General features: G+C 31.0%; 2 protein-coding genes across 2 annotated transcripts; both read left to right on the forward strand.

Moving 5' to 3' along the window:
* The first annotated feature begins 451 nt into the window (after positions 1-451).
* Positions 452-4,758, forward strand: LOC124543900 (ubiquinone biosynthesis O-methyltransferase, mitochondrial-like). The gene is made up of 6 exons (XM_047122220.1): positions 452-507; positions 1,088-1,216; positions 1,716-1,824; positions 2,143-2,277; positions 2,545-2,815; positions 4,578-4,758. Exons 1-6 carry the CDS (start codon positions 452-454, stop codon positions 4,700-4,702), a joined length of 825 nt encoding a protein of 274 aa, XP_046978176.1. The 3' UTR covers positions 4,703-4,758.
* A 3,082-nt stretch (positions 4,759-7,840) lies between these two features.
* On the forward strand, positions 7,841-12,514 carry LOC124543800 (ubiquinone biosynthesis O-methyltransferase, mitochondrial-like). Its single transcript, XM_047122106.1, has 7 exons — positions 7,841-8,143; positions 8,214-8,284; positions 8,361-8,540; positions 8,948-9,062; positions 9,389-9,523; positions 11,307-11,577; positions 12,332-12,514. The coding sequence occupies exons 2-7, from the start codon at positions 8,247-8,249 to the stop codon at positions 12,448-12,450; spliced, it is 858 nt and encodes a 285-aa protein (XP_046978062.1). The 5' UTR covers positions 7,841-8,143; positions 8,214-8,246; the 3' UTR covers positions 12,451-12,514.
* The last annotated feature ends 389 nt before the right edge of the window (positions 12,515-12,903 follow it).

Below are 12,903 nucleotides of genomic sequence, written 5' to 3' on the forward strand. Positions count from 1 at the left end.
AATAGTTTGGGAAAAAGTAAGAAAATCTATTCACTATATATAGTATACACACCACGCAACATGAAGGAGAAGAGAAAAACAGCGGACGCATTACAACATAAAATATTATCATGCCATTTGCATTTACAACGCAAGTCTTACTCCCAAAGGGTGCATGTTATTGGATGAATATTAATTTACGCCAAATCATTCTTACCTTATTTTTTTTAGATAGAGTCGAATGCATCATCGTTTCAGCATAGACGTCGTTAAAAACGTTCGCTCAAACGCTGCGACAGTGTTACGTCACACGTGACGCGAAAACGATCAAAATGTAGTTAGTCTGTAGACACCCTAAATAAACTGTTATCGAGGCCAATCATCACTGTAAACGTATTTAAACAAGTAATTGTTCGTTAGTATTGTTTTCTTAATAAAATTTTCTCGGCAGTACATGATAATTTATAAAGCTATGGCTAAGCATATGTTAAGTGAATCAAAATGCGTCTCCAGATTATTGCGTATCCAGTAAGTACATGTACAAAAAATTAATAATTATTAAAACTATAATACAAATAAAACCCTAGTAGAAGTTCTGATTTCATATGATGTGGTGATATATAAGCTTTATTATTGGGAAGGTATGATAATACCATAAAACATATAGCAGTGTTTTATTATTATTCCACGTATCCTCAATGCGTCTGTTTGTCTACACGGAAAAAACACCAAAACTTGTAAAAGGATTTTCATACGCTTTCACTAATGGACGCGGTGATGTATGAGGAGGGTTCAGGTATAAATTCGTGAACGTTTTGTGTAAATTGGCTATAATATGACACTGATTATTGGAGATGTCGGAAAAAGCATGTCGACTTGCAGCTTTATGTTTAGAGATATCTATTATGATACATATGTTTTATATAGAACCTAGATTAATAACATATATAAGAGTATACTGGCAATGCACAATAAGGAAATGGGGGGCTGGGGTCAAAAAAGTTTGCTGTTACGCCATACGAATCCTCCAAGGCGCCCTAATATGTATATCACGTCAGTAAGGATGTAGACTTCAGCTACTAGTACAATTCTCCATTATATATTTTAGGAACTCCCAGGCAAGACAAATTCAGACGACTGTAGATGCTTTAGATGTTGACAGGCATAGCCGACTTATGAACACATGGTGGGATCTGGATGGACCAGTAAGACTTCTACATACCCTAAATAATCTTCGGTAAGTTTTTTAAGTAACCAAGTCTCTCAGGCATAACAAATTGGTTCCAAAGATTGGTGGCGCATTGGCAATGTATGCAATGGTAAATTTCAGATCTGTTTTATTTGTTTTATTTTGATCATACTTCTTATTTATTTTGCACACAAATTTTGCTTGAATTTTTTTATTATCAACCCTGAATCCCAAACTACCTTTCGTTGTGTTTTGGAACTCAGTTCTTTTCCAGATTTTAGGTACATAATTGTTTCTTATTAAGTAAAATAAAGAAATAATAAAAATAATCGAAAACGTAAAAAAGTAATTAATTAAAATAACAATTACTTTTATGGTTTCTCTCATTGCCAATGTTTAAGAGTATTGACCCCTTACTGTCCAATGTCTGCATATACCAAATAAGTTAAGTTCATACTAAGAATAAAATTGAAGAAAAGGGGTCAAAATTTTATATACGACAAAACTTTTTAATCATAGGTATATTCAAAACAATGGTCATTTGCAGCATACCCTTTATTCAAGAGGGACTAGCTGAAGAGCAGGATAACTTGTCTTCTGTATTAAAAGGAAAAACAATATTGGACGTCGGTTGTGGAGGCGGAATTCTATCAGAGGTAACTATTACTATTGTATTTCCTTACTTTTTGCCTTACTAGGGTAGATACATATTTAGTAGTGCTTTCCTGGGTTTGAACTCGAAATCATCGGTTAAAATGCACGTGTGTAACCACTGGCCCATGTCGGCTCTATTATCGGATATTAGTAATGTTTACAATACCTTATCTCAAAAGAGAGCTCGGTGCTTGCATACGAACTTGAACACTAAAATATTAGGCCTTACGCATTTACCTAATCTGTCTCGAGTCTGGTCACTGTAACCAAAAATTGATCATCACTTCAATCACGAATGGTCATGGTGCTTTCTTTTACAGGGTCTGGCAAAGTTGGGAGCCAAAGTTGTCGGTATTGATGCAAGCAAAGAGTTAATCGAGGTAGCAAAATACCATTCGTCAAACAACAAAGAATTAATTAATAATTTACCAACATATATAAACACTACGATAGAGGTAACTAGAATTTATATTCTTAATGTAATTAATTAAGGATGTTCTAAATTCGTTTGTTCATATACAAATGTGTTTTACGCATGTTCGAGTATAATATTCATTATGAAGTTAGATAATTATTTCTGTTTTGGATTTAGCGACCCATATATCGGTATATATTAATGTCAATTTTATTGGTATTTGACAAAGATTGCAATTTGAGTGCTTTGTTATATATTTTTTGTTTATATAGGTTATTTGTCTTACTTACTGAATATTATTTTTTAGGAACATTCCGCTATTCATGCGGAAAAGTACGACGCTGTTGTAGCTTCGGAAATAATAGAGCATGTCGTCGAAAAAGAATTGTTTCTGGAGTCCTGTGTACGCGCTACTAAGCCGAACGGAAAATTATTCTTTACAACACCCAGTAAAACGCGGATGGCTCAATTTTTGATTATATTTGTCAATGAAAACATACTACATACAATTCCGAAGGACACTCACCAATATGACAAATTATTAACTCCAAGGGAACTTGAATCTATGTTGGAGATGAGTAAGTTCACATAATTTTTATTTTATTACTATTTACTATGGTATAGGTTGGCGGACGAGCATATGGGCCACCTGATGGAGAGTGGTCACCATCACCCATAGACAATAACACAGTAAGAAGTATTAACTATTCCTTACATTGTCAATGCGCCACCAACCTTGGGAACTAAGATGTTATGTCCCGTGTGCCTATAGTTATTATATATATATATATATATATATATATATAATTTTAATTTATCAACAACCTGTTAGGAAATAAATATAAAAATCTTCTCCTTTATCTAGCGCTTGTAAATATTGAGACTGTGAATGAGAAATCTCGGTCAAATAGGTTTTTTTTCACCCATAGCTCGATTAAAAAACCATAATAGAAAGTTCTACCTAGTATATACTGAATTAACTATTAATCGATGTAAAATGCAACGAAAAGAACTTTTATTTCAATCTGAAAGTATTCATAAACATTTTATTTATGAACACAAAATATATATAACCTTTTTTTTAATACTTGTGTATTGTAGATAGACTTGTGTTATACAAATTAGTTGCATAAATCTCCTACATAATTCTTAAAATTCATGTGAAATAAGAAAAATAAAATAGTACTTAAAATTTAATTTAATAAATAATACGGAATAGAGAAGATACCTGAGTCTTTGCAAATAAACGATTCAAGTTCGGTATCGAGTTTTATTTCTTACAGAACGACTGTGAAACTAAATAGACTTCATTTGTCAGAGAAAATAAATTTACTTTTCGTATTATATGCATCACTTGCTTGATTGAACGCGATTAACTTTGGAAACTCAGGTATCTATTAACAATAGGCTATTTGACAATGCGAAAAATAAATTGTGAATTATTGTAATCAGTGTAGGTATATTATGTGCTTAAAAATGGTTATTTACTAACGAAATTTGAAAATAATACTTAATTTATTCAAAAATCAATAAATAAAAATGCATTTTTTCAAACGTTTGTCACGTGACACAAAACGGTCCTAATTGGTCGGGCTTATGATGAAGTCACTTTCTTGTAAACTTTGCTTTTCTACTATATGTGAGCAAAGTGACGTCACTGACCCTATTGCAGCGCCATATTGTCCAAGTAGCGTTTTCGCGCGTTATTTAAATATGGAGTTTTTAATATGATATTTTTCGGCAAATATGTACTAGAAGTAAAAAATCTACTTTTACTGGATTCCTTAACCTCTACAAAATAATATAAAATGGATTTTAAAAACCAGTCAAATAGCCTATTATAAAAGTGGATTCACCTGAAGGCCTAGAACTGCAAAATATTTTTTTTTTACAGTCGCTCTCTTTATATGAAATTCCGATTATTAAAACTTTCATGGAATATGGAGTACTTATCTTCCATAGGTCTTTAAACCTAGAAACCAAGGTATCAAATGCGCCCGTGCATAATATATGACGTATTGATATAAATTAACATCACATATACTTCGACATTTTTAAACTATATTTCAATTATTTTACCTCCTCACACCCTCTCATACGTCTTCAGTAAAGTTGCTAACTGTCACTGTCATTTGACAGGCCCCTAAGAAGACCGGTTTACATATAATGCCACTTAGATTTGATCCTAACTGTCACTGTCATTTGACAGGCCTCTAAGAAGACCGGTTTACATATAATTTGATCCTAACTGTCACTGTCATTTGACAGGCCTCTAAGAAGACCGGTTTACATATACCACTTAGATTTGAATATAAAATTAAATACATTTAATTGTTTCAGACAATTGCAAGGTGGAATCAACGCGAGGTTTTGTCGCTGTTCCTTTAACGAAGAGATGGAAGTGGACTAACCACAAATTATTCATGTTCGCGATGCAAGCTGTTAAATTAAAACAAATTCAATGATGTTATAAAACTACGAAGTACACTTCCGTATTTGCATTTGCGTGCATTGTATGTGCACTAGGTAAGTGCACATACAATGCACGCAAATGCAAATACGTAAGTAAGGATAAGCTAATAACGCCCAGTTTCCGACTCCGCAAAGTCAATAAATCCTTCTTGGGACAAGGTATCCGTTTCTATAATAAAATTCCGCAGACATTTTTAACTTTGCCGTTTAGTAAATTCAAATCGTTTGTAGAAAATACATTAGTAGAAAAAGCATATTATTCGATACAAGATTTTATAGATGATAAAAAATTGTAAAATGACGATTCAAAAGTGCTTATAAAAGCCTACTTGAATAAAGTTTATTTCGATTTGATTTAATTTGATTTGTATAATATCATATACAATATTAAGTTTTAATATTTTACAAAGTTAATATGAAGATAATATAGTTACACCAGAAAGATGTTTATTGAAGATATTACTAGAAGTTGGAACGATCTTTTTAGAAACTTTGCAAATGAGACTTAGGCTGATGTGAGCGTGAAATTTCATCACAACGCTTTTTATTTTTTATTGACATACGTTGATTGGGGACTGGAAACCATTCCTTATATCACCAATGTGCTTCCAATCTTGGTTGGGTTAATTTCTTGGACCTGAGGCTACGCTGATTTACTCACCTTTTGAACAGAAACACAAACATACTATATATTGGTGCTGATAGAATGTATGATAAGGTGGTATTTACAAAGTCGTGCCACCAAAAAAGTATAATGTGTGTATGTATGTGTGCTTACGATTGGAGTTTATTTGTGTATAAGTATAAACATAAAGCGTTGTCATTAACTGTATTTATATTTTAAAATAATTTATGACAAAATGATTAAATTACAAACTTTTTAAATTAATTACAATTTAATTACCATTCCTTAATTAATTTTTCATTTCATTACCCTCGAAAGATGACAATTAATTTAATTGTACCTCTTCTTCAATACATAATTTATACCTGAGAAAAGGTATTTCGTTCCAAACTGGTGTTCCACAATGTCTCTTGTCTCCACTCTCTATTGACTCGCTGAAAGTAATTTACCAAAATTATAGAGTTATAAAGTGGAAAATCTACGGTTGATCTGAAAGTACGTATAGTAACACACGACACAACTTAGATGTAGCATCGGCAAAATTCGTAAAACCGATTACATCCGAATGAAGTACGCTCTCCCAAGTTATCAATATTTATTTCTTATGTGAATATGATTTTACACAAACGTAATAACTCGAATTTCATGTGATCTAATATATTCGTTAATTTGACATGTCGATTTACATGCACTTGCTTTCTCGGGTTGAAATGACGTGAGAAATTATAGCGACGAATTGCGTCGAATGGTGTGATAGGGAACTATTTCTATTGGTTGTATAAATCGGCAGTAATCGGTTTTACGAATTTTGTCGATGATACATAACTTTTACATTTTCATGTCCTACTCCAAATCGGAATAAGGTAAAATAAAACAAGTTATACTATACCGTTTAACTTATCAGCCCGCAAATCCTAGGATCAAATCCCGAAAATAACCCTGTGTAATCGGGCATGCTAGTTCCTAGTATCTGTCAGTCATTATTTTACGTTCTTTAAATTAACATCTTAACGAATCTTTTGGCCCCAGGTTTTTCTGTAATACAAAAATTGTATTAATATCGACTGCATGCACCTCAGAATAAAGTGACGTAATACGTGGAAGTTACTCAAATGAGTAAACAGACTGATCTTTTTTTATCTCGCGAAGGCGGTAGAGCTTGTTTAGCCGCCAGTCTATTTATGTGGGACCCATGTATTCGATCTTAAAAGAGTTCTATTGTTTCTAGAACATATACTACCTCATTCAAAAGTATATTCGTTTTGACACATATTACGTTAGGAGTACCTACGTAGTAAATTTAATAGATATTGTCTTCCTTCTATTTTGCACTAATTTATTAAAACAAAACCAATGTACTATTTCAGAAAGAGTATTGTTTACATCATCATATATTGAAAGAAGTAATTTAAAAATATAATAATTATCAGCAAATAATACTATTCATTTATATAAACAAGAAAAAGAAATGAACCATTAAATTATGCCAGAGGATAACCCCACAGTGTTTGGAGCCTTGGAAGAGTTCTTTTCACTTATACGAACCCTCGGAATTAAATTGCTAAGCTACAAAATCAAAATATTGAATGCAGTGTCTCTTATGCCATAAAGACGTAGCTTCCTGACCGTTGTTGCAAATAATAATCTAAGGCCACAAATAAATCACACAATACCTCTAAGGCATTCTGTCAAGTGACTATGACCAAGATTAAAAAATATTATTAAAAAGCTCAACACCAGCGTTGGTTATCTAGCAACCCTCTTATGCCAAATTGAATTTTGTACTGTGTAGAAACTGGTCAGTGTTACAACTAACGAAGAATTGATTTACTAATCATTTTTGAAAGATCTTGCTAAGAATTGATAAGAAGTAACTATAATTACTCGTACGAAATGTTTGTTTGAATATTGTGGTACTCTACTATATTTCATGAGGTCAATAAATGAGGTGAAAACATTTAAAGTTATTGAATTAATTACCTTAACAGAGATCAACCGTTTTCTTAATGTTTAATTATTTAAAAAATAGTGAAGTCATATAGTAAGGTAGGAAAACATGAACGATAGCCATATCTAAATAAATTTACGTTGTCAATTTATTAATAAAATAACTTGTCTTTAAATGAAAATTGCCAATTCACTAAATACATACATATATTTATGTACTTTACTTTTTTTGAATTACAAGTAATAAATTTTAAAAATCTTAAGTAAATCTTAAATTTACACGTACGAATTCAAAACGAATGGCTAGCCAACGATTCCGATTAAGAGTATTTTGTTATTAGATGGCAATATTTAAATTATTTTAACCTAGAAAATAAAGCACATAGATAATGAAAAACTATTGAATGTGATTGTAACTGATTATAATGGTAATTTCTTTATTTATTTATCATTTCCTTATTATTTTTAAAATACTAATGAACTAAATATTCGCAGGTTCTTTTGTTAGTAGTATATAAGGTTGGCAGCACAGACTGTCAGTATTACTGACATCTACATGACTGACATTAGAATTCTGACAGAGACAGATAATTTTCTAAATAATATTTTAAAAGAAAATTATATCACATTTAATGTTGAAACTATATTATGTCGTCCATAAAATAGAAAATGAATAATTAACCTCAAGGCCCACGCAGTTCCTTTAAACAGGACTTTAATAAATGTATTGTAGTATTAGGCTCAACTTTTAAAAATAGTCTTAACCTGATAAAAACGTAATAAACGCAAATTTAAAAAATATATATTTATAAAGATATATTATTTTAATTGTAAGATATGTTGCTTGTTTGACTTCAAAAAGGTAATTTTTAAATAGTATTAATCGGACGATGATATCTTCTACTTAGGATAAAACTTAATTATATTTCCAGTCGAGAATATTGTGATAAATAAAACAATCAAATATGACCCCATTCAGCAAAACATTTGTTACATTGAAACAGTGAGTTTTTTTTTTAATTGTTCAAAATATTCATGTCAAAAGAATTTATTTATAATTACACATTAATTTTTTTTAGGATATCACGTTTAAATAAAACCATAGCTAGAGGAATTAAATTAGCACAAACTTCAAACAATGTTACGGCAGAAAAGACAACAATTGACACAAGTCATGTAGAGAAACACTCACAGCAAGCCCAAGTATGGTGGGACCCCAATGGACCTATGAAAGCACTTCATAGTTATAATTTAATTAGGTGAGTTTTATCTATCACAATCACTTAACATTGATTTTGATGTGTAAAGATATTAGAACTTGGTACATGATCCCAATCATTAATTAAAACTTTGAGTTTATATGTTGTCAATACAAAACTTATTTACATAGTATAATTTCAAAGTATGAACATCTTTTTAATTCTTTTAATATTATATACTGATTTTCACAGAAGTAAAAAATAATTTATAAGATTAATAGAATAAACATGTCATATCAATGCTGTTACACAATTTAGAATGTTAATATCATCAACATTAATGGAGATGTCAGATGTTTTCGCTAAAAAGGCAGTTTAGCTTATTTTCTCTCATTCAAGTCCATATTATTTGCAAACTAGGCCATGATACATTAAAATATATTAAAATTTTTATTCTTATTCAACAGAATACCTTTTATAAGAGACGGACTTGTCTCCTGCTCGCTGGATGAAAGAACACCATTGCCTTTATCTAATAAACTTATATTGGATGTTGGTTGTGGGGGAGGTATAGTTTCAGAGGTGAGCAATCATATTTCATACAATGCTTTGAATCATGAACTCAGTATTATAAACTTTATTATAATAAAGATCATAAATATATATATTTTACATTCAGTTGAATTAAAGTCCTTTAAAATCATTCAGTTTCTTTTTAAGTATTACAAAAAATCTTCATCAATATTATAAGGCAGGTAGTTTCAAAAGAAAAAATTGTTTTGTAGAAGTAATACTTTTAATTATGAATTAATAAAATATTTCATAGGTACTTTTTTAAAGTTTGGATACCTCCCGTGTGTCTCTTAATTCAATTATCATCCTTTTAGATTAGTTTTTTTATTTTTTAGGGAATAGCAAGGCTTGGAGCGAAAGTAACAGGAATAGACGCTAGTAAAGAGTTAGTAGAAATAGCTAAAGAGCATTGTACAATAGATTCAAGACTAGAAAACAATCGGCCATCATATCATTGTACCACAGTCGAGGTGAGTTTTATATTGTTTTATTGGTTTAAATGTATAAACATTATTACTGATTAGTGTTTGACATTTCATTTAGTACTAAAAAATACAGATAAACAAAATTCACAGTTAAATAGTTACATAATATTTTGCCATCTTTATACAAATGTCAGAAACTCGATGACGGAGAGAGATACATTTATTTAAATCTGTTTATCAAATTCAAAAGACATACACAATATGAATTCACCTTGTATGTGCTCGTAGATCTGTAAATGATAAATGTATTCATGCTAAGACTTAAACTTATTTTAATTGTGGGACAATTTGTATCGAGCTAAACTGTTATAAAGATTCTACCTTAAATTCGATTATTATGACTTAATCCCATAGAGATTGGTTGTCTAAGAAATGTGATCTATGTCCAATATGTGCCCAATATGCCACCAACTTTAGGAACTTTGACCTTGAGATATTATGTCCCTTGTATCTGTAACACTGGTCCATTCAACCATCAAACTCACAACAATATCTTATGAGCTGATAGTTACCTACTCCCAACAAAAAATGCGAGGACATGATGACACAGGGCTATAGCCTATGATTCTAATAGTCAGAAACTGCCTTTACTTGTGTGTAAATTGTTGACTTATTTTTTTTTTTAAACTGATATTGTATCATAAACTCTTGTTTTGTGATGAAATATAAAGATTTATTTAATTTGATACCATAATCCTACAAAATATATTGATATCTGTTGATTCTGCAAATAAAGGAGCAACAACTCACTCACGTTTTAATAGGCTATGTACTTGATTGGTTTTTTAAATCCATTTTATATTGTTTAGTCGAGGTTAAGAAACCCAGTAAAAGTTGTTTTTTTTATTTCTACTACATATTTGACAAAAAATATCATATTAAAAATTCCATATTTAAATAGCGCGCGAAAACGCTACTGGGACAATATGGTGCTGCAATAGGGTCGGTGACGTCTCTTGTCTGTATTTTAATCTGCGGTACACATACCTAGTAAGCAAGCAAGGTTAACATGCAAGTGACTTCATTATAAGCCCGGCCAATCAGGAGATTTGTATCACGTGACAAACGTTTAAAAAATGCATTTTTATTTATGGATTTGTGAATAAATTAAGTATTATTTTTAACTTTCGTTAGTTAATAACTATTTTTAAACTCATAATATATACTGTACTGTCAAATAGCCTATAATACGACTATAAGCGTCAGCATTACCTGAAAGTCCTATAAACGATAAATGGTACATATATTTTTTCCGATTAGTGATGTGACAAAGCTAACTAATAATCGCAAATAGATCGGTGCTTTGTCAATAAGACAAGCGGTTTAACGTGCTCTTTGAGTGTCGAAGGGGATCAAGCTTTATGCCAACATCGATTTATGACTTAATACACAAAATTAAATAAATCCTTCTTAGGCAAGGTATCCGTTTCTATAATAAAATTCTTCAGACATTTATAACTTTGTCGTTTCGTAAATTCAAATCGTTTGTAAAAAATACATTGTAAAAACAGCATATTATTCGATACAAGATTTTATTTATAGATGATAAAAAAGCGTGGAGTAAATAAGACAAATGCAGGTTTCCTCGCGATGTTTACCTACACCGCCGAGATCGAGAAGAATTATAAACACACATTAGACACATGAATTCATTGGTGCTTGCCTGGATTTAAACCCGCAATCATCGGTTAAGATGCACGCGTTCCAACCACTGGGCCATCTCGACTCTAAAAAACAAACGATATAATTTTTTTCCTTTAATTGACAGGAACACTCACGACATTTTACCGACCACTATGACGGTGTTGTGGCATCAGAGGTGATCGAACACGTGGCCGATAAGGAACTTTTCATTCAGTCCTGCGTGAAAGCCTTGAAGCCAGGTGGTAAAATATTTATAACGACACCAAACAGGTCCAAATTGTCGGAATTCGTTACGATATGTCTCAGCGAACACGTCTTCAACTTAGTACCGAAGGGCACGCATGAATATGATAAATTCACTACACCGACTGAGCTCACGTTTTTGTTGGAGAGAAGTGAGTATTTACGAATAAATATTAAAGGATAATTTGAAAGAACATTTAACTAACATGACTTTGTATTTTTTTAATGTTGAAAAAGAGTAACTACTGAATTTCTTGATGATTCTTCTTGGTAGAATCTACTTTCCGAACTGAAAGTAGCTTCACTTAATTGTAAAGCGAAACGATTCAAAAGTGCTTGTAAAATCCTACTTGAATGAAGTTTATTTTGATTTGATTTTGTTTCACAAACGTTGCATGTGCGGGTTTAAGTAGTTAGTTAAATGGTAAGGGCTTACTGGTTGTAGAGCCGAAATTACCAAAGGCATTCTTTGTAGATTTCAACACTAGAAAACTCTGATCTATAATAGATAAACATGTAAGATCAATTTCAACATAATTTTGATAAACGAACGATATGGAAAAAAAATTGTTGCATTTTTTTATCGTTAATAATAAAACAAAACTATTATAATACATAAGACTTACTTTTACTGAAGATTATTTAACTAAGTGTTGGTACCTTCCTAAAAAGTAATAAACATTGGGGGCGCCAAATTTAAATCTTTACAGAAGCGCTCTTAGCCATATTTTTGCACACATTACACATATGTCTGAAATTATAAAATATAATAATAATTAATTGAATTCGTCAAATATTTCATATTATGTGTTGTTTTTAAATAAAGATTTGAACTTCCTTTAGGAATTTATTAATATGACAGAAATTAAAAAACGATTTTGTTAATGTTTTTTCCCTTTGTTACAGATAACTGCCACGTCCAATTGGTTCACGGTATGATGTATTACCCCATCATAAATAAATGGGCGTGGAATAGTTCCCCTCTACTAATATTTGCGTTACAGGCCGTCAAACTTGCCGAATGAACGAATGATAAAATATTTTCATTCATTGTAAATATTTGTTAGAAATAAATATGATATTATCATACGTTTTTCATTATATAAATCCAATGCCTTATTTTAATTAATCTATAAATCCTAACAATTATTTTGTTTTAAGTAAAATATTTCATTTCGCGGCATTATGGAGAACCAGAAGTAAGAAGTAGGCTAACCTCATCAATAATCACATTACACCGTAATAATCATAATGGCAATCCCAATAAAAATTTTTAAGGGAAGTTCTGTGACTTGACGCAGATGTTGCTTGTTTATTCCAACAGTATATTTAACAGTATGTATATCGTATTGATTTGTCGAATGAAGTTGAAAACTATAGATTGACTGTTTTGTGTAATGATTTAAAAAAAAAGTAAGATTTCACTCACACATTGTAACAGGATTAATTAAAAAAAATGTTTCCAACTTAGATAAATT

This window comes from Vanessa cardui, chromosome 3 (genome assembly GCF_905220365.1).
Source record: "Vanessa cardui chromosome 3, ilVanCard2.1, whole genome shotgun sequence".
Classification (NCBI taxonomy): domain Eukaryota; kingdom Metazoa; phylum Arthropoda; class Insecta; order Lepidoptera; family Nymphalidae; genus Vanessa; species Vanessa cardui.